Source organism: Gymnodraco acuticeps, unplaced genomic scaffold, assembly GCF_902827175.1.
Source record: "Gymnodraco acuticeps unplaced genomic scaffold, fGymAcu1.1, whole genome shotgun sequence".
Classification (NCBI taxonomy): Eukaryota; Metazoa; Chordata; class Actinopteri; order Perciformes; family Bathydraconidae; genus Gymnodraco; species Gymnodraco acuticeps.
In genome coordinates, this window is record NW_022989977.1 from 2786484 (window position 1) to 2810126 (window position 23643).

Below are 23643 nucleotides of genomic sequence, written 5' to 3' on the forward strand. Positions count from 1 at the left end.
GCTTGGACATCATGAATTGTTTACTCAGTTACAGTATCACAAACATGCAAGTGAAAACTAAAATGAGCAAATGATGGGTTGCCATAGTGACAAAGCACCAAATGTTTTCACAACATTTGCAGATGATGTGATGCTGCCTGTCCGAGTGAGAAATTGAACAAAAAACAAAGACAATGCTGCAGTTTTCTTCGACCACAGATTGAAGGATAAACAGATGATGATGATAATGGACATGTGGTGATACATTGTGTGATGATATTGGAGCTCAACCTGGAACTAACATTTCTGAGGCTGTGAATCCATATACATCATTCAGTGACAAATTGTTTTTATGCATTTGGATAGAACAGAGTTACTAAGTGAGGAATTGAACAAGACCTGAGCCAAAGTCACTGCCACTGATACTCCAGTAACTGATGCTCACCGTGTTCATTGATTCAGCCCTGGCTGGTTCCTGTAGTTCAGCCCGAAGTGTTTCTGTTTTGACCCCCAATGATGCAGTTCAGCAACCTTTAAACTATCTGCCCGCCTGAAGTAATAAAATCAACATCAATCCAACATGGTGCTGCTGTGGTGGTGTATGGTGTACTGATTCTTATCATATGCCTGTGGGGAGATAATGTGCTGCTCAGCTATAAACCAACCTTACCTTGTCTGCAGGCCACATTTTGGCCTCTGTCGTTGCTCAAAAACTGACATTCATAGAAAAATCTGGTCTCGTTTTTATAGCAGATTTAATTCATATCAAATAGGCTATGCTCCAGGAAATGTGGGCATGATAGGAGATGAATAAATCCACTTTACCTTTGCCACCATCTTGCCTGCCTGTAATCAATGTTTGACATCTGGTTAAATACTGTTCAAAGACTTGCAAAAGTAGATTTGTAATCTGTGTATTTATTGTATTATTCTGTCCACATCCTTACAATTTGAGTGGTGGGGAATCTACAGTAAACTTCCTCCCTCCTTCCCCAATTTCAGTTGCTTTCAGCGAGTGTGTTCTCAGAAACTCAGTGGTCCCAGCAGACCTCCGGGCTGTGTGACGTTGGCTTGGCAGTAGTCTGTGTCTGTTCGACCCCCCCGAGGCTACACGGGAAGCTTTCAAAGGTTTCCTCCCTCCTGCCTGCTCCCCTCCTCAGACTTTTCTGGAAAACATCTGCTGCTGGTTTTTTGCCATAATGATAATGATAATTATCATACAGAAATACAGTTATTCAAATAGTTTGATAGATTTCAATGAACAGGAACGTCGATAATAATGTTGTCATTAATTGGCACTCGGCAATTAACATTGTAATGTAACACCGCCTTTCCATTGTACCAGATCATAATTACATGGCTCATTGATGTATTGACACTGACTGAGCGTCCTGATCACTTCCTGTACATCCAGACAGCAATAAATACAAAGCCATGGGGGCATGATGTTTGCCAAAATGTAATTGATCGACTCAGAAAAACTGATGTTAGCCTCTATTGCTCCTGCAACACCTTCTGCGCAATTGTTATAATGCAGTGGATTAAGGGAGAGTATGAATACTTTAAACTCTGCATTGTCATCCATTTTACTTTAAAATATTTTTAAATTACAGGTTTAGTGTAATATCTGCCACCTACAGCATTGTCTGCTACTTGATAGTGTATGGCTAATTATGGGTGCTTCTGGGTTTTTTAGATAAACGGGTACGGAGAAATAGTGATGACTCACGCGAAGGAAAAGTAATTGAGTATTGTTGCAAAATTACAGACAAGCAATTAATTTTTTCTTCATTCACTTCCAGTGTAAATGGGAGTATGACGGGACATTAATTAAGTATTAGGTAACAAATGTGGCACTTTAGCAGACAGTGTTCGGCGGTGCTGTTACACATTGAGCCAGTGTTTGTGTTGTTGCGTGCTGCCAGCTCTCTCAGGCTGAACATCATCTCCCCCCCCCCCCCCCACTGAAGAATGACTTCAGTGTTTGCTACAGCTGCAGCCGAACCCAAAGACTCGTTCTCTGGGCGCACATCATCTCTGCTGAGTCTCAGCACAGACATGCTGGAGCTGTGTTTGTGTGGGAGACACGCTGAAAAACAATCCCTCATCTTAGAGACATTGCGTCAGTAGACCAGGGTATACAGGAAGTTATGATTGGTTACTTGATGAGGCTATAAGTCTTGTTTTCCTATTCATTTTTATTGTAGTTCATCAAAGTGTTTGTAACAAACTTTTAGATCATGAAAAATGTGTCCCCCAAATATTTGTAATGGCCAGTCATCAACTATCTCCAAACGTTTAAAGTAAAGCTAGTTTCCTCCCCTCAATATTTAGTGTTTAATTGAGTCCAAAACATAGTGGATGGCTACTCTTGCTTGATATTTGATTACATGTCAACAAGCATCATTGAACACAACAGATGTGCTCACAGCTCAGAAGCAAAGGCCAATGCAAGACTGATCACTTGCAGGTCTACTACACACATACAAAACTGCTCAAAAGACACCATCACTCAGACACAGCCTAAATATGTTTTGGTCAAAAATATATGTCTGGCTGAGCTTTGCCCTTCTTTTGATAAAGCTGCTAACACACTAAGACATTGTTTATACTTGGGGTTGAAATACAGTATATTATGTGGATTTGGGCATTTTATCTGTAAAGTACATGTTATTAGAGGTGTAAGGAAATATCAATAGGCTATACTATCACATTGTAATATGTTTTGCTTACTGTACACTTTTATTTTTAAGCTACCCAGCTGCCAATTTAGGCTGATTTATTAACCAAGAGGTTCTGATTATATTTAAACTACAATTCATGAAAAACAGATGCTACTGATGTTTGTTTAGCCCTTCTTTTGTATTCTTGTTCAGTTGGAAAAACTAGGTTAGCATTACAGCGGCAGAAGTGTCACGGAAAAGATCAGGGTGGTGCTGATAGATTCACAATGGCTGTTCTTTGTTTTTCTCTTCTCAACTTAAAGAGGACAAAGATAATGGAGGCAGGAAAATGAAAGTAGTGATGGAGAGGGATGTGTGAGAGAGCAGGAGGGGGAGGGGGATGAACAAGTGGAAGAAAGGAATATAAATCCATGTTTGTGAATAATTGACCAAGAAGAATATTATGAGACAAAATGATGTTCTATATTTTTTTGATTAGTGCAAGGACATTTCCTGTCAACACCGAAACAACGTTTAATCACTTTGATCTGTTTCACACTGCATTAATTACGCATTTGCATTTTTGCAAAAACATTACTTCACACTTCACAGCAATACATGTTGGTTTTAACATTCGTCTCAATTCACAGATTCAACTCACAAGAGGGGTCGCTTTGCCATTTTTTTTGTATCTAATACTGCAACCTTGATTATCTTCAGACACCAATCCAATTCCTTCTTTTTATCTCTCTTTAACAATTACTGTAAACTAGCTAACCTAACCTAACATCTCATGCTTAAGCTGTGGAACATATTCTACCCCTATTAAAGAAAGAATCATGGCATTCCTCAGTGATGCAATACTGCTGCTTCTTTATATTAAAACGTTGTCATAGACAGCACTTTTAGTTTACCGCCACTGAAATCCTATCCAGTGGATGAATCCAGTATTGGACCTATACCGATAAACTGGATTGTGTCGCTGCAAACCCAACACAAGTGTACTCAGCGGGACATTCAGCCTAACAGCAGTAGTACTTTCTCATTCCATTGACCTTTATTGCACCATGCAGTATTGCAGCCATGCTTGTTATTCACAGATGTCTGTGTCACAGCATGGATCCATTATATGTTGGCTCTGCGGTGTGCCATGATGTAAATGCCACCGAGTGATTAGTGCTGCGCTGAGGAGAGAGCCATGAGATAACTGCTGTTCAGTCAATATAGGTCACTGAGCTCCAGGATTCATGTCAGCACCTTAAAGCTGTCATGTCTTTTTGTCCCGCCATTAGTGCTGAGACAGATAATGTAAATGCCAATGGTCCTTCAGTGTACATTTCCTCTGATCTACATTGTTGAAAAAGGTGCTAACAATGGATGTGTCTGCCTCACATGCACTACACTGCCAATCGATCACACTAACACAGACCATTTTTCTTCGCTTCTCCACAGGATTTATTATCCACCCGCAGGCTGGCCAGAGTCCCCCAGCAGCAGAGCCGGAGCAGGGAGCTGTCCTCGGTGCTGAATTCACCAGAAACAGAAATCCACATCGCACCCTCATGTGCCTGGGTTGCTCCTGATAGCTCCCATTCCTAGCAGCAACTGACCACCTCCTCCACTTCCAAGATGGAAGACGACGGGCGTTACAGAGACGGCCGCTCAGACTTTGTCCGCGGCGCCAAGGACATCGCCAAAGTGGCCAAGAAACAGGTCGGCAAGAAGATGGGGCGCGGCGCGGACAAAGTGGCCGACGAGTACACCAAGCGCTCCTATAAACGCTTTGAGGAGGAAGACGATGACGACGACTACGGCGGCATGCCGGCAAGCAACGACGACGGATACCATCGCAATGACAGCCGGGCCAATGACGATGAAGGTCACAGCGACTCCACTGAAGGTCACGACGAGGACGATGAGATCTACGAAGGGGAGTACCAGGGCATCCCCAGAGCCGAGTCGGGGAAGGCGGGCGGCGTGGACGGCGTGGAGGCCGCCCAGGCGCAGTTCAGGGATCTGTCGGCCTACGAGGCGGAGAGGAGGAAGGACCAGGAGGAGCTGGCCGAGCAGTACGAGACCATCCTGCAGGAGTGCGGCCATGGGAAGTTCCAGTGGACGCTTTACTTCGCACTGGGCCTGGCGCTGATGGCGGACGGCGTGGAGATCTTCGTGGTCGGCTTCGTGCTGCCCAGCGCAGAGAAGGACATGTGTCTGTCTGAGCCCAACAAGGGCATGCTGGGTAAGATTCAAGATGTATTTATTGTCATTTGTACATAGCTACAGTGTAGATATGTCAATGAAAATCTCTGGTCACAGGCTCCTCCAACAGTGCAACACAATGAAACAGATAAATATAAGCTTTCCAGATATCTTTATTCTAGCGTTAATAAGATACTTCTATAAAATGCATTTAACTAAACATGGCAGGAGGGATTACACTGGGAAACTCAACTTGTTTTGACACTTTTACAAAATCACAGGAGGCCAGGGGCCAGATAACAAAAATAAAAATGATGAGATAAAATGAATACACATTAAAAGGCCCATAACTCATCGGTCTTTATTCTTAATCTAACTAATGTAACTTGACTGCATTTAATAGTTGCAACTTCCTTTTAGTTGAGCAATCAGAATGATTCATAAGCATTACGATTTTGTGGGTGTTTTAGCCTTCTCTAAAATGTGTAAAACAGTGCTTCTCAAACTTTTTTCAGTAATGTACCCCCTTTGAAACATTTTCTCAGCCAAGTACCCCCTGACCGACCCCGAACATTTTTGATCGAAAAAGCCTATACAAATAATTCCAATATAGTGATGTTCCCTCAGTCTGTGATGTATTAACTTCTTCATGCGTGCATTACAACAAACTAAGGATATTTTCATTGTATGCATGAAAAAAATAACATAACGAAAACAAATGTAAACTGATTTTTCCAAGGAGTTTTTCAACTGACGTAATATCTGTTTAACAAACCAATGAACAAAATGATATATTGACATGTTTATATGAGGACCCCCTTGGTGGTTCTAGGAATATTTTATATACAATTGTGTTTTCTATTTAACTTATTGTACTAAGATTATTTTTGTAATCATGCATGGTATTTTTTTAATTAACTTTTTTTCGTTTTTTTAAATCTCACGTACCCCCTGCAGTACCCCAACGTACCCCTAGGGGTCCGTGTACCCCCATTTGAGAATCACTGTGTTAAAGGACAGCAGGCTGGATTTGAACCTGCGTCCTCCGGGACTGAGCCAATGGGCTCCAACTTTAATGTTTGTATTCAAATGTGAAACATGGTGGCAGGCCTGTCTGTAAATGGAGTATCACTGTATTAGGCATAAACATATGCTAGCTTTAGAGTACAACTTGTGCTCTGTCCACTGAGCCACCCGTCTACTGTCTTCTGTGCCCTTTCTCTGTTTATTTTCATCTTCGTGCCTCCTTTGGGAGTTTATGCCACCGCTTCACATTTTATCTCCATCTTCTCTTAGCGGTAACCTCTGGCGTTTATCCCCCAGTAATTGGTTTTCTTCTGCCTCGTTGGCAGAAGAACTACAGCTATTTAAGATTCAACTGCCCGTGCAGAATTGTAATCGAACTCACAGCCTCTCACTTCTCTGCTTCAGTGGGTGTGTGTGTGTTTCAGGTTGTAAAGGTGATCGTGGGCACAGTTTCTTTTTTTCTAAAATGCACATGTTCAATTTGTTTATCCCTAATAGTATATATGGTGTAAATGTGTGGCTTTGCCCACTGCACAGCATACAGACAAACACCAAATACCTTGTGATAGTTTCCTTTCTTGTTGTAAAAGATTTCACATCTGGAATGAATTAGATTTGAGTTGGTTATGTGCTTCAGAGAGCCATGTATGGATACATCTTACATGCTCTTGTAATTACTCTGTTGCTGCCTGGTCTTCTTTATCTGGAATCTAGACTGATTATGATTTTAAGAGATTTAAAATTGAAGTTTCTTCAACACTTTGATAAAGAATAATTTGTTGATACATAGCGCAATGTTTATTTCCAGCTCTTGCACATATCAGTGAGGTGAGATATGTGCGTTTTCCTGCCTGACCTTTGTATCACTGTGCAGTGTTCTCTCTGCATAAGACACACACACACACACACACACACACACACACACACACACACACACACACACACACACACACACACACACACACACACACACACACACACACACACACACACACACACACACACACACACACACACACACACACACACACGGCATTCATCCATGCCTTTAATCAGTTACTGGGTTGTGTGATTTTCCCATAGAGCATAGACAGCACACGGTATGAATTGCAGTGCTGACATCTAGAGTGACCAGCCTGTGTGTCTGTCTAGTACTATATATCAACATAAAAATGTGCATGTGTGTCATCCTACTCCTGATGTGTGTGTCTGTGCATTTCAGTGGTGGGGGAAAAGCATCCGCATGATAAATACGTGAGGAAAGGTCTTGCAGTAAAGGTCTGTTAAGAAAGGAATAAATGCAGAAAGCAAAGAAATAAATAGAATGATAATGTTCCTGCAGCCCCCAGATTAAACAGTGTTCTAAGAAGTACACTGAACAAAAATATAAATGCAACACTTTTGTTTTTGCTCCCATTTTTCATGAGATGAACTCAAAGATCTAAAACATTTTCTATATACACAAAATAACCATTTCTCTCAAATATTGTTCACAAATCTGACGAACCGGAGTCAGGTCGAGACCCCGATGAGGACGACGAGCTTCCCTGAGACGGTTTCTGACAGTTTGTGCAGAAATTCTTTGGTTATGCAAACCGATTGTTGCAGCAGCTGTCCGAGTGGCTGGTCTCAGACGATCTTGGAGGTGAACATGCTGGATGTGGAGGTCCTGGGCTGGTGTGGTTACACGTGGTCTGCGGTTGTGAGGCCGGTTGGATGTACTGCCAAATTCTCTGAAACGCCTTTGGAGACGGCTTATGGTAGAGAAATGAACATTCAATTCACGGGCAACAGCTCTGGTGGACATTCCTGCTGTCAGCATGCCAATTGCACGCTCCCTCAAAACTTGCGACATTTGTGGCGGTGTGATAAAACTGCACGTTTCAGAGTGGCCTTTTATTGTGGCCAGCCTAAGGCACACCTGTGCAATAATCATGCTGTCTAATCAGCATCTTGATATGCCACACCTGTGAGGTGGGATGGATTATCTCGGCAAAGGAGAAGTGCTCACTATCACAGATTTTTTCAGATTTGTGAACAATATTTGAGAGAAATGGTTATTTAGTGTATATAGAAAATGTTTTAGATCTTTGAGTTCACCTCATGAAAAATGGGAGCAAAAACAAAAGTGTTGCATTTATATTGTTGTTCAGTGTATATATCCTTGTGATGTTGTTTTGTTTTAACAATCAGGCCCTAAATAATACTTAATGAAAACAGGCTCAAATATGTACCTACATTATTTTAAGTAAATATACTGAGATGCTTCTAACATTTAATCCTCCTCTCTCTCGATTGTCTCCGATTCCCTCCCCTCTCCCTGTTACGCAACAAGCCTGACTCATGCTAGAGAGCCTCCTTTGCTCATGCCTCTCTGCATCCCATGAGTCCTAAGAGGCTTCTCAATACTCAAATTTCCCCTCCTCGACTCCCCTCCTCGGTTCCCCTCCTCGAGACTTAGACCCGCCCACAGGAGATGCGAGCGGAGGACCGAGGAGAGAGGAGGGGAAGCAGCAGACGTTTAAAGAAATGAGAACTCCTCTCCTCTGAGCGGTCATTTTAAAGAGACGTCCGTTCATTATTACGTGGCAACAGCTGCATCAGCTGTCGAGTGTTTTGTCATAGCGCTGTATCTCTGTTAGATCAGCTGAACATTGTTCCCCCACATATTTACTTTGAATTCATTGAGAGTGCGGTATAATGAGACAATAACAGGCTACAGATGCGGACACACACACACAAATATATTTATATAAATATATACAATTTAAAGTATGAGAGCACTCTCATAATAACGTAACACAATCAGAGACTGGATATATCCCCCCCTCTCTCTGGTCGCTGAAATGGGGAATTGAAATTACGGGCCAAAAGTTGTATTTACAAGTAGGCCTATTAAAAGTAAGCAGAGGACACCAAACTAACTGAGACCCGTCTGTCCGCCGCATTTACGCACTGTACAACACACAAATACACACTGTACACACACCTACAGCTCCTAAAGTATAAACCGTTGTGTATTGTATTATGTGAAGCAATGGTCTTAGAAAAATATCGACTCTTTGTTTGTAGATATCTACTAAACTAAAGCAAATAAAGAGAGTAGGCCTGTTATACTGAGTGATATATATTATACACACTGCTCTCTTTCTGCACGGACCTCACAGCTGTTCTCTCTGGAAACATCGCGACGCGATGAAAGCAGTTTCTAAAATAATATCCAGGGGATGCATGCATAGCTGTCATTGGCTGAGATAAGTCCGGCCGTGCGTCACGCCTCCACCGTTCCCGGAAATGCATCCGTGGAGGAGCCGTGGAGGAACCATCAGTGTATCCTCGGTTATAGCTCCTCCAGAGAGCCTCCTCGACGCTCGATGCTCGGTCCTCGGTGTGCATTTAGAGAAACGAGACGTCCTTCAAAATGGCGCGCTGAAATTCATTTCCGGGTCACTACCGGAGGACCGAGAACCGAGGAGTCGAGGAGGGGACATTTGAGTATTGAGAAGCCTCTCTAGTGTCCTCTCCCCCAACCCCCATCCTCACCCTCTTCTTCTCCACACGGTCCAAACGGAGCTTCTTCTGCCAGCCAATCATGTATAATGTGTGTGTGTGTGTGTGTGTGTGTGTCTACTGTATCGTGTGTGACAGAAAGCGCCTGCACATGTGTGAGGGGTAATCGCCTGCAAAATATGAACTCCCTTGCAGCAGAAAGATTTCAGATGTACCCAGAGAGAAGGATTCAGAGGGAACACATCACAGCTAGTTAGGATAACATTTTGTTTTGACTTTGTTAGATATGTTGTTGTACATATCCTTGATCCCATATTCATTTTATGTTTCCAATAGCACAGAGATATGGAAATGGCAAGGCAGAGTGAGGCTCTGAAATGGCAGCAGTGATGCCTGTGGTGCAGCGTTTCTGCACAGTGATGAGCAAGAGGAGACACTCTCACAGCAGCAGAGAAGCACAGAGGAGTTGTCATTGAATCGTCCTTGTTGGAGGCTGCAGAGGTTGCAGCTGCAGTGATGTTAGTGTGCCATCATTGGGATTCAAAGTGGGGCTTCATTACATACAGGAACTCTTGTATAGCTTTATAATACATATATGTGTAAGTATCAACATATCTGTGCGCCCTATATACCCAATTTGTGGGTTGGTGGAAAATGATACATATACAAAATATATAAAATAACAATTCCTTACACCAGCAATGTGACATATATGTTGAGGACATCTTTGACTACACATACAGACACAAAATAGGAGATTTGTTTGTATTGTCTCGTCATAAATGTACAACTTTGTTCTGGGAAATGTTCAGATTATCCTTAAATGTTACACCCCTCTTCAGTCTTTGGCATTTCTTTCTTCAAATGACCTTGAATGGCCCTCATATGCCATTATGTACATATGGCCCCATGGAACCACATTATTTTGGTATGCGAGCCATACTGCTGCTTGATATATTCAAGAGATGCAGCTACACGCACCATGTCTTTGACAAAGCTATGACTCAGTTGCTCCTGAGGTTAAAAGAAACCTTTATGTACAGTAATGTGTCTGTGGCCTTTACACTCACACAGAATCAAAAGCTGACATCAAGGGAGATAACCAGGATGTGAATGGGAGTGAAGAACCTGACCGTGGGTGTTTCTCAATCGCGAGTAAGCTGCTGCAGAGCCACTATTTCAAGCATACTACGTCATCGAGTGCCGTCGAAGTACTGTTCCAATGTCCAGTATACTTGGAATTCTACCGAGCCCGGCGTACTTCGTTTGGAGAAATTTCGAGGCTGCACATGTGTAGACTCCGCGGTCTTAAAATCCCCACAATGCTTTGCGCACGGACCAATTCCCCCAAATCTGTGGCGGAAACTATACGGCGGGGCCTCTCATATGACGCAAACATGCTCCTGTTCCACTCTTTGTTTTCCGAATGCCAGGAAGGATTCTTGCCTCGCTTCTGAAGCAAGTGACTCGGAAGACATGTGCTACCAAGCAAGCATAATCGACATTGAGAAACAACCTGTGTCTGTTTTATATGTTAGCACCTGTTGGAGATGCTGGTAGAGGAAATAATAAGAATTAGTTTGATGGAAAATATTTGAAAGCTATAATAGATGCATTAAGTAACACACAAACCACAGCTTCTGTCTTTACAATGACTCCACTGTTTTGTATTACATTACATCTCATTTAGCTGATGCTTTTACCCAGATTGACTTACAATAAGTGCATTAAACCATGAAGATACAAACTCAGAGAAGCAAGAAACAAAGAGGCACATTAGCATTAAATAAGCCAAATCATTGTAAGTGCTGGTGCGTTAGAGTCAAGCGAGCTAAACCTTTTAAGAACTAGTTTTTTGTGTTAGGTTTAATCGCAATGGAGGAATACTCCATGTGTAAAATGACACTTTTTGTAATTTAGATGTTTCCAACATTTGAAGGTGTTTTGATTTAGTGTGAAACCTGAATTGACATCCCACATTTAGCACTCACTGTCACAGGGCAAGGCTGACTGGCCTCTGATGAGGGAATGCTTCCTCCTCGGCCCCCAGCTCATTCAAAGCGCTCTGTGCGCTCTGGCAGAAAGGGAAAACCGGCTATTAATAGTGCCCCCCTGCCCTGCCCCCTCCCTCACTCGTGTACACAGACACACAACCCTCCAGTGGCACACACTCTTCTTTCCATGTACACACACACACACACACACACACACACACACACACACACACCCACACACACACACACACACACACACACACACACACACACACACACACACACACACACCACTTCAGGGGACATTACATTGACTTACATGCATTTCCTGGAGACTTATCCTAACCTTAACCATAACCAACACATGCCTAACCCTAACCCTTAACCCTAACCCTAATCCTAAACCTAACCAAGTCTTCACCCTAAAACTAATGATTCCCCTCATGGGGACCTCCATTTTGTCCCCATAAGCGAGGCGAGTCCCCACACGTGACTATGTAAACAGATGTAGGTCCCCACAAGTATAGTAATGCTAGGCCACACACACACACACACACACACACACACACACACACACACACACACACACACACACACACACACACACACACACTCTACCCTGGAGCCTTTGGGAGCTCTGTCACTGCACAGACTGGCCACCCTCCTCCTCCTCCTCTTTCTCCCCCTGCTCTCTCTCTTTATGCTCCCCTCCCCCCTCTTCCTCTCCAGAGTGACGAGGTGCTCAGCTGTCTGAAGACGGCTGCTTCTACTCTCCTGTACTATCGCTCCTCATCCCATCTCTCTCTTCAATACTTCTCAATGTTTCCAGCTCTGATTTCCTTTTCTGTTATATATATATCTTAATTGCATATCATATTAATTCTTGAAAAATATGGAATGAAAGAGAAAGCAAGAGCTCTTGTGATATTGCACATATCCTTTTCTGTTAAGTTTACTCATCGACTGGAAGTCATAGTAAGAAATGTAGACAAACCTCAGGGGCTTAAAACACATTTGATAGGAGACTTATTGACATGATCTAAGGTGGAAATTGTTAAATGAATGAAACGTACAAGACTTGGTAGCTTGTTTTAAAAATGCAAAAAACTGATGAGAATAGAATCGTGTGTCCAACCTTGTTCTGGCTTTTGAATCTTCTCTTTTCAACACTGAAAACAGACACATACAAATCCCAAATAAACGGTGCACTCTTTCAGAGCACTGTAGCAGAAGTAAACAGTTGCTTATTTACACAATCTAGCAGTAATGGAATAACATTAATGCTCATTTAGATGGTTATTCCCCCGTTATTCGAACCAATACAACACGGTTTACAGATAGGCACGTTTTGATCTCCTTTGGCGATCTGGAACTATTCTCAAAACACCAAAATCCAGTTAGCAACAGTTACGAAAAAGCATACAACTAAATGTTTAAGTAATTTTTGCCACAACTTCTAATCAATAATTTTGCCGATACATTACATAAATTGGGAATTGTTTTAACCCTGTGTCAAATGCAGCTGCTTACAAGTCACACAGATAAACAGACTTGATGTGACCACAGAGGGCGTAGAGAGGGCAGATAGTGATCCATTGAGTGCTGAAAAGGGTGAAAGGTCAGCACAGACCCTCAGACTTTGAGGTGTCATGGTCACTGTTTATGACTTCCTATCTGTCTGTCCTTATACTTCCAAGCTGCTGCATTGCGGCAACGGATATTGTGTTCAGTCATCATCACATGGGTTGTTGTTGCATTTTCAGGAGAATACACACACACACACACACACACACACACACACACACACACACACACACACACACACACACACACACACACACACACACACACACACACACACACACACACAGAATAAGAGTACACACTTGCAAAACCTGAGAACATGGGAATATTTGCACAAATCCACACATATGTTGGACTCACTTTTTTCCTTTGAAACACGTCAACATACTGAATGCAAACAAAGAATCCTTGCATTCAATCAAACAAGAGACTGAAAGTCACCTTCTTCCCCAATTCAGCACTGCAGTGTTTACACAGAAATAGGCATAGAGACAGATGGAGGGAATGAGTCACAAACACACTGCTATCAATACATCAAAGGTCTTTTCATCCAAAATAAAAGGAAACCCTCTGGCCTCTCCATATTATCCCGAATCAGGAATATCCTTCCGCAGTGCGAAACGTATCGCTTTCTCTCCGTTAATGTTGTAATTCTAGCAAAAGACTGTGTCTAATGTCATCATCCCAGCAGTAAGCTTGTTAGACTGTGTGATGGATGATCTTAGCTGATCAAACAGATCTGTTAAAAGCTCATGTGGGCGTCCTCTTGTGTGTTTATCCGTCTGGTTCACTCACACCATTTAGCAGTATGAAGCCAGGGCTGATTGGTTGTCTTTTGCAGCAAACCCTATCGGCTGTCGTGTGGTGATTCCCATCGAGTGGAGACACAAGTTGCACCTTAAAGGTTGCTGCTTTGAGGAAAAGAACAAGCTACAGGAAGCTGGTCATTACTACCAAAGAAGCTTTGACATGCAGCATGAGGAATATCTCAGTCCCAGCGTTGTTGGATGAACAATAATTATTAGTACGACTGGAAATCTGTCGTTCTCTGCTGCTTGATGCTCGTTTGAATTAAAGATCGATTTAAATGCACCAGTAAGCTGAGTTATTTATTTAAATACTGTTATGGATTTTACATTTATGGCTATTTATTCTTATGATTATGACTTGCTTACAATCCTCAAAATACCATAATTTTAGGACTCTGGCATTATAGTTAACATTTTCCATGTGTCATTGCTTGTGCGTCCATTTAAAGGGAAGATGGTTAAGAAACTTGTGGTAATGAGGAATACAATGAAATCACATAACAATGAGCCTCTAACCACCATACAAACACTTTTTGTTGCTAAGATTACAGTTGCAATTAAATGTTTTGCAACATTTGAAACTTTTTAATAAAAGAAAGGCCACAAAACGACTTGATAATGTAAAGGAAAGGTAACAAATGCATCCAATTTTGTAAAAACAAGTTTCAAAGACGTAGCTTGGTATGTTTTTATGTTATTAAGCTGACGGATGTTCACTTTTGGTTTTACAGGTGGCACTAACAGCAGTCTCCTTGATAAAGTCCTGTGTACTTCTCATCCATGTTGCCTTCAAAATTAAGCTCCTCAGTTAATTGTAGACCTTTTAAAACAAGAGTTAAAAAAACAATCTTAAATCAGATGAGAAGGTTAAAAGCTCTGGAACAAATGGACCTTGTCAATTGCCAATTGAATGCCTGCAGTAATGAGGTAGTAGCATTTTATTGGTGCAAGATGTTAAATGGATCCAAAAATCACAATCGACTCCATTTCCCTTACCTGGTTGATTGTCCATTCAGAATGGAGTATTGGAAATAGGGTTCAGTGGACATACTGTACATGTCTGTGTGCTGCGTTGTTTGATTGCCCTATTTAATAAAGGATAATAAAGCATATATTCCAAGCTTTTTATATATTAAAACTAGGAGTGACATTTTGAACGCAGATGTCAAGCCCAGGCACTAAACAACGCCCCTGTCCTTGTTTTCATTCTGCGGCATTTCCCCCATAACTCGTGTCACTGCAGGCTCAGGGAGCGTGGAGACTGTTGACAGGATGTCAATAAGGCAGGGATCTCAAGCGAGCAACGGGTGTGTGTGTATATGAGTGTGTGTGTGTGTGAGCATCATGTCTCAGAAAGCTATAGAGACAGACAGAGAGAGGCTGGCCTGGATAAGCGCTTGGGATGTGAGTCATGTTAGCACCTCATATCACAAGACTTGGTTGAAAACGTCTTCAAGTCATACTAAATGCTCGCTTCTGACCAAATCAAAGAGACATACCATTTTAAACTTCTTGACTTGACGATATTTTTGAAAATATGTTTACATATTTACAATTTGAAGCTCTCTAGGATCAGCAGCTAGTGCTACATACATTGTGTATGAGCCCATCTAGTTTCATTTATGTATTTGTTCTTTGTTTACTTACGTTTAAACCCCTTCTTTTTTTTTTAAGACAAATGGTATAAAATAAAGGTTGGTATTATTTTGATTGGTTATATTTTATTAAAATAATCTTGCCTTCCCTCTGCTGTATATGGTTCAGATGATTATGGTGCACTTCTCTCTGTTTTGGGCTCTACTCAAAATCAGTAGTCCAATTAGGCTGCCAAAAAAGCTAATTTTCTGGACCGTGGAAATCTAATGAGAGGCTGGAAGTAATATCAATGAGTTTTCTGATGAATAATAACTCATTATCATGCCCTTTGTCTCTTCACTTCCTCATTCTCTTGTCTCATCACCCCCTGCCATTACCCCCCTATTCATATCCACCATCTCTTCCCATTTTCTTTCTCTCCCTCTTGCTGGCTCCAGGTCTGATCGTGTACCTGGGGATGATGGTCGGGGCCTTTGTGTGGGGGGGCCTGGCTGATCGGATAGGCCGGCGGCAGACGCTGCTCATCTCCCTCTCCATCAACAGCGTGTTTGCCTTCTTCTCGTCCTTCATGCAGGGCTACGTCTCCTTCCTCTTCTGCCGCCTGGCCTCCGGTGTGGGGTAAGAAGACAGATGGGTCACACAGGCACAGGGTGAAGTGAGACCACCACCACTGTGGCACGTCAGCTGATTTGACAAGCGGGCAATGCCCTATGTCAGAGGAGAGATACAAAATTCAAAACATACATTGGGGTTTAAGGAAATCCCCCATCAGAGTCTTGGTTGTGTGCAGTTTGGCAACTTTGATAAAGAAAGACACTACAGGCAAAAACATCCTATTTGTGGTCAACTTTCAGAGTTTGGCTATTGCTCCCATTACAACATGGTGATTATGGATGTTTCTGCCATTTGGGCATTTCCCCCTTCTAAATGAAGTCATGGAAAAACAAATCTCTGCCCCTGTTTGATTGTAGAACTCTGAGTCTGATTATTGCTATCATTTCCCTTCTGACTATAGTGGCTAAAATCGGTGCTTTTGATTGGAGTCATCCATTATTGGTCCTTTTTAAGACTTAATCTTAATTCATATTCATCTACAAGGCTGCTAAATTGTCCCCCTATTATCTAAAAAAAAAACACTCTTTTCTATTTGTTGTGTTAAATGTACTTCCTTTTCATCCTCCCGCCTTAATTTCTTTTTGATTTCACTCTTTTTTCATAGCAAAACTAATTTATATTCTTTCCATATTCACCACGGTTTAAAGAAAGATTGTCTTTTTCGTTTTCTTTCTTCTCCGGTGTTTCTCCTCTCTCTTATCTCACCTATTATTTTCATCTCCTCCCGGATCCCTTATCTTGCTCTTCAATTAATTGTCTTTCCTTTTTTAATTCCTGCTTCTCTCTTGACTCCACAGTATTGGCGGCTCCATCCCCATCGTGTTTTCCTATTACTCCGAGTTCCTGGCCCAGGAGAAGCGAGGAGAGCATCTGAGCTGGCTCTGCATGTTCTGGATGATCGGGGGGATCTACGCCTCCGCCATGGCCTGGGCCATTATCCCACACTACGGTGAGAGAAATAGACCAATCACAGGCAGGGAATTAAGATCCAAGGCAATATGTCTGCCTGTTAGTAAATGTGTCAGTTAGATAAACAGACATTTTAACTCTTATCTGTGGAAATGCCATTTACATTAGAGACTTTTGAAAATAACTGAATACACTAACATAAGTAGCCTACTCTACTTTGAAATACGTGTTCTTGAAAAAGCAAATGGAAAATCGAGTTAAAGGTTTAATATGTAACATTACCAAATTATAATATCCAAAAAGGACTAAGCCTATAGAATGTTATGTATTTGGTTCAGTTGTCTATTTTTTCCCAAATGTTTCCAACAGTATTCAAACTTAGAGAAATCAGTAGTTTTAAGAAAAATGTAATATTCCCCAAAATGTGTCAGCGTTGAAGAAAGTACACTTGCCGGCACTCTGCCACGATTGTTGTCGTCAGAAACACCTCGGAGAAACACTGATTTGTATTATTTTACGTACCTGCATGTACCAGGTTTTTTTTAAAGAAGAGGTTACGTCTAAAGGGAATTGTCTCTCTTCTGAACAATGAATATTGAAGGAATCAAACCTAATGTGAGAGGTTGACTGCAATTACAACAATGGTTAATGCTTCGCACATTCAACATTTTAATAACTTCAAGTACCTGTCCAGAATGTTGAGTTATTTCTCTTATTACAATTGCTGATTGGAAAAAACAGGTCAGTCAGATTGCAGACAAAATGTAAATATTGTAAATGTAAAATTAAGAGAAGAGGAGAGCAACTTACTAAACCATACTGGAGCAAACCTGACAACTAATTGCTGCAGTTTAAGGACATATACAGAGCAGGGGCCTCATTTATGAAGCCTTGCGTAGGATTCACGTGGGAAGGTTGCTTACGTAGGACAAAGCAAATAAATACGCACAGACATTTTCCGATTCATAAAACGCGTATCGGCGTACAGTAGGACTTCCGTGCGACACGTCCTACGCCGGTTTCCTTTTATAAATCACAATCAACTCGAAATGCGGCGCAGCTTTTGCGGGCTTCGCGTAACGCCCATATTTGTCTATAAATAGTCAAAGAAACGCCCCGTATTAATATTCATTTTGACTGACTGCATGAATAAGATCGCAGGAAATGACGACAGAACAGCTAAAAAAGACATTTCACACCGTGTCAGATGTTGGTTCTTTTGGGGAGGTGGAGACAAATCACATTGTTTGGTGGATGCAGTTTGAACCAGAGTAGCTGCAGCAAGGTCAGATCGTCACCAAAATAAATACACAAGTGGTCCGAAAAAAGTTAATGACAAAAGTTACTTCCTCAGGCAGTGTGTCAGTGTGTTTGTGCCGGGGACAGGAGACCCCCCCCCATGATGAGAAACTGTAAGAAAGGGGGGAGTTTTTGTGCTTAGTGCCTCCGCATGGTTCAGAGTTTGCGTGGAGTACCGCACATTTTCCCGTCAAGTTTGTTTTTTATAAATCGCAAACATTGCTTCATGGCGTACATGGCGTACGCCATCTTTTGAGCGTACGCACCGTTTGTAGATGAGGCCCCTGACCATTACAGTATGAATAGAGGAAGTTTCCTGTGCTCTCAATTCAAGTCTTGCAGCTGCCTCTCACACCTCCCCTCTCTCACTCTCCTCTCACACCTCCCGTCTCTCATCCCCTCTTTTAGGCTGGAGTTTCCAGATGGGCTCGGCCTACCAGTTCCACAGCTGGCGAGTCTTTGTGTTGGTGTGTGCCTTCCCCGCCGTGGCTGCTATCTCCGCCCTCACCATCATGCCCGAGAGCCCCCGCTTCTTCCTGGAGGTACGCCTGTGAGCCCCAACCACACCCAGTCTTTGTTTAACAGCATACTTGAATACATTTGACCTTAGTGAATGCATAAACAATATTGAGAACTCAAACGTCTGGAAACTTGCAAAGTGGAAGATGCAAAGTGCTGCTTGCACACTTTTTCAGAATATTTCAGAGTTAATAAATATGTGCATATATACATGCTGGAGCAGGCTAAACAGCAAGGCACTGTGAGAGGCGTACATTACTGCTGAAGGTTTTTATCTCTATTCAGTTTATTGGAAATATTGACACACTAAAAAGTAAACAAGGGAAGTAGAGATAAAGCAATATTTTTTTAGTTTGATGAGAGATTGACTACTGCTCTTCAGCCATGAGCATGACAGTGGTTCAGTATCAATCTTTGGACATTAAAGCATAATAAACATGTCACAGTAGAGCAGGGGTGGCCAACCAGTCAGAGGTTAAGAGCCACATTTTTTCTATGTTACTGCAAAGAGCCACATCAAACACACAGTCACTGATAACGCTTGTTTCAGTTTTTTGTTTTCTGGAGACAAGATTTCAACCACGTCACTGATGCATCTTTGTGGCATTGGGATATATATTTTTTAAATCCTCTGGAGCAGAGAGAGGAGCTGTGGATTATTGTTATTGATTAATGCATCAGTGTTTCTTAGGGTCAAAAACACTAAACTCACAACTTAAAATGAAAGCGTTTAGTTTATTTAATAAAAGAGCACATGTTCAATGTGAAAAGTGACAGTAGTTATAGATTATTTGCAATTTGGTGCTATATATATATTTAAAAAATATATATTATATATATTTTTGAAACACCTTGAATTTCAGGGGGGGGCGCGGGGCTCCGTTGGCGGGGCGCAGCGCCCCTCCAACACAATGGTAGGGGAAACACTGGATAGTGTTTAATCAACGATAGGTTTCCCCCCCCTCAAAGGTGATTGGTTCACTGCATCGCAGGTATTATTGTGATTGGCTCTTGGGTCACATCAAAATTAGACGCGCTGTCATCCTCTCATACTGACACCTGACACCACACATACACACATAGGGAGAGCCGGGACGAAAGTAACACGGGACGAAAGTAACACGGGACGAAAGTAACAGAGCGATTTTATCCGAGCCCAAACAACTTTGACCGGCCAAATTACGTCAGAATTATCAGCATTCAATACTTAACAGACCTACTAAATATCAGGTTTAACTGTCAGGAGTAGCTAGTGTTGTCACGGTACCAACATTTTGGTTTCGATACCAAGTCAAGAATTGCGATTCCGATTCTTTTTTGATACTTTTCTTAAAAAAAGGGAAACAGTCTTAAATGTAATTATTGTGCTTTATTTCACACCAGAACCATAACCATAACATAACCTTTTAAACAATGAGAACAATAAATAAAATAAATGACAAGAATTCGTATTAAATAAAATTAATACATGTCTCACAGACAGGCCTCGTGGTGTCCGTAGGCTTGCCCTCACTGTCAGAGATATAGCTCAAATACTTCCAAATTTCGCTTCTGGCGTCTTTTTTGTCAACAAGCCGAGGCGCAGCGGCAGCTGCACTCCCACTTGCAGCCATGCTTCTCGTTTTCTCACATGCTCTGGCAGCTAGCGCGTGCACGAGAGAGGGGAGGCACTTAGAGCGTGCTTGAGAGGGGAGGGACTTAGAGCGTGCTTGAGAGGGGAGGGACTTAGAGCGTGCTTGAGAGGGAGGGACTGCAGGCAAGGCTGCAGTGCAGGGAGTGGAAGCAGAGCGCTGAACACACACGGCTCTTATTAAAACGGCGCTTTCTCACCGGAGTACTTTTCCCCGTCATTCTTAAAGTACCGATACTAATGAAACGGCGGAATCTTAACGTTTTTAACGGCAGGGTATCGCGGTACCTTTCAAGTATCGGTACACCGTGCAACACTAGTCAGGAGTCAATGTCTCTCCCCCAAACTCACACATATACAATTCGATATGAACTGAAGAGCCGCATGAAACTAGGCAAAGAGCCGCATGCGGCTCGAGAGCCGCGGGTTGGCCACCCCTGCAGTAGAGGCACAAAATTCAAATATGAACCTCAAAATAAGCACATTAACACTAGAACCGCCAGAGGTCGCTGTATACCTAAAACCGCCAACGGGTCAAATGTACCCGCTATTGATTTTCAAGGTACAATGTTCTTTTATTTATCATGTAGAACAGTGAGTTTGGATCGCACAGGGATGAAATGTATACCAATATAATCTGTGGACTCTCAGCTTTTCATATGCTATAGTTTGTGCAGATATCATGAAGTATAACATATCGCTACCAGTGCTGATTTAAACGCTTGGTGTTAGACTTGTGTTTTGTTTCGGTACAAATCTCTCGATCTATAACTATCTATCGATCTATCTGTAACTATATATCTGTCCATCTATCTGTCTATCTATCTATCTATCTATCTATCTATCTATCTATCTATCTATCTATCTATCTATCTATCTATCTATCTATCTATCTATCTATCTATCTATCTATCTCTCTCTCTCTCTCTCTATCTCTCTCTCTCTCTCTCTCTCTCTCTCTCTCTCTCTCTCTCTCTCTCTCAATCTATCCCTCTATCTATAAGGAACCGCAGTAGACAAAAGGCGTTGCTATAGCGACACGTCATGTTTACGCTGCATTTTCTATGAGGTAAATATTACCCGCTGGCGGATATATAAATGGCAATTTCTTTGACGATTTTTTTAATCTGACTTCATATTGACAATTTTTAACAACAGAGGGTGCTACATAATAACACACTTTCAGGAAAAGTCACGGACTGGGAGACTTTCATATTTTATTGAAAAAAAGTTACATACAATCAAAAAGCAGCTGCGGGTAAAATTGACCCGTTGGCGTTTCAAGTGTTAAGGCCCCTTTAAACCTTAATTTCCAGGGGGGTTCAGTACAACATGAGGGATTACTAACATGTTAATGTGCTTTTTGTTTCTCTCCTCCAGAATGGGAAACACGACGAGGCGTGGATGATTCTGAAGCAGGTCCATGACACCAACATGAAGGCCAAGGGATACCCAGAGAGGGTCTTCTCAGTACGTCACACTCAATGCTTCACACTTTTGTCTGTATGCAGGAGAAAACATGTTCACACAGTGCACGTGTGTCTGGCTGCAGGCTGACACACTGCAGCAGGTTTCCAGCTCTGTGCTGCATAACATTAGCATATTAATGAATTGAAAACAGATTTTCTTTAAACTACTGTAATCTCTTAAAGCTTCAAGCCGCACAGTTCACATTAATGCTTAACTGAAAATACGGGGAGAAAATGCTTTAGTACGTCTTCTTACCACTCGAATGAGAAAAAATATAATAATCATTGTAATAAAACAAGGTGTTCATGGTGAGACATTAGGCAGATCAGGTGCCTCATTATTAAGTGGAGCCTTTTTCTGTGTTGGGGTAGTGTGACAAGGGAGAGCAGGTTTGCCATCTGTTGTAAATATACTGCACAGAAATGAAAATCAAACAGTGTTAAAAAATTCCACAATTAAGGATTTTGCACTGCGTATCTTATAATGCATGCTGAGGACAATTAAGTATTTATAACACCAGACTGCAAGATAAGTTCATCTATAGGTCTCTGACTGACTATCTTTCCATTTACTGCAAGAAACATTTATACAATCTCAACAAATCTCACATTATTAAAAAGGTTTTGCTGTTGCTTCCAGGTGACCACCATCAAAACGGTGAAGCAGATGGATGACCTGGTAACCCTGGGAGACGGTGCCGCCTGGCATCAGAAATGGAGGATTAAGCTCACCTCACTTTTCCATCAGGTGACAGTTTGCTTCTTATTCCATTGTTTTCTTATGTAGCAATATTAAGTGTAAAATACTCTATTAGGATTAGTATGATTATTTTTAGCAGTTTTAAACAACACATTTGAACAAACAAAATCAGCTCAGCTTTTTGTTTTTGTGGACAGTTTGTATTTATTAACAGGATGTGTTTATCTCTCAGTTTGTGCTGCAGAGGCTTTATTTACTTCAAGCCTTGAAAAGGATTTTTTGGTGTGTGGTTTATTTATTGCAGGTGATAGGGAAATCAATCAATCAATCAAATCAAATCAAATCAAGTTTTATTTATATAACACATTTATAAACGATTTTTGGTCGAGCCAAAGTGCTGTACATAAAATAAAAATAGCCTACAGTAGAGACACTTTACAGCAAATACAACAGCACAGATTGTTCAGAATATCAGTATGAGAAAAACGACACCCTCTATCCTTAGACCCTCACATCGTACAAGGAAAATCTTCCGGAGAAAACCCACAGTTTAAAGGGAAGAATGGGAGAAACCTCAGGGAGAGCAACAGAGGAGGGATCCCTCTCCCAGGACGGACAGACGTGCAATAGATGCCGTGTGTAAATCGAAGAGATAATACATTTGCAACATAGGTAGTCCAAATGTTTGTAAATGCATGTGTGTATAATAGGAAGATGAATCCACGAGGATATCCATCCAGGACCACAGCCACGACTCAAGATCCAGGGCTCGCGATGCAGGACACAGGACCGCAGGATCATCCATGACTCCGGATCCCGGCGTATATAGACACCAAAAAGAAAGACATTTGGGGAAGCTGGGTTAATCGGAACATGAGAGTACACAGGTATAGACAAAGAGAAGGAAGAAGTAAGATGTCCCCCGACAAACTAAGCCTATGTCAGCAAAACTAGGGGCTGAATCTAATCAGCCCTAACTATAAGCTTTATCAAAAAGGAAGGTCTTAAGCGCACTCTTAAAAACGGATAGGGTGTCTGCCGCCCGAACACAAACTGGAAGCTGATTCCACAAATGTGGAGCTTGATAAGAAAAGGCTCTGGCTCCCATTGTACTTTTAGAGACTCTAGGAACAACCAACAAC

The 23643-nt window shown here is 41.9% G+C and overlaps 1 protein-coding gene across 3 annotated transcripts in view; it reads left to right on the plus strand.

The window, feature by feature from the left end:
* Window positions 1-23643, plus strand: part of sv2a (synaptic vesicle glycoprotein 2A) — a 61930-nt gene that overhangs the window by 17333 nt on the left and 20954 nt on the right. For 2 of the 3 annotated variants that reach the window (XM_034211399.1, XM_034211400.1), the window contains exons 2-7: window positions 4095-4881; window positions 15798-15978; window positions 16773-16924; window positions 18592-18725; window positions 21713-21802; window positions 22442-22549. In XM_034211399.1, coding sequence (XP_034067290.1) covers window positions 4272-4881; window positions 15798-15978; window positions 16773-16924; window positions 18592-18725; window positions 21713-21802; window positions 22442-22549 — 1275 coding nt within the window. In that variant the 5' untranslated portion in view covers window positions 4095-4271. Of the gene's footprint in view, window positions 1-4094; window positions 4882-15797; window positions 15979-16772; window positions 16925-18591; window positions 18726-21712; window positions 21803-22441; window positions 22550-23643 lie in introns of those variants that run through there. The other variant, XM_034211398.1, reaches the window with a different exon arrangement.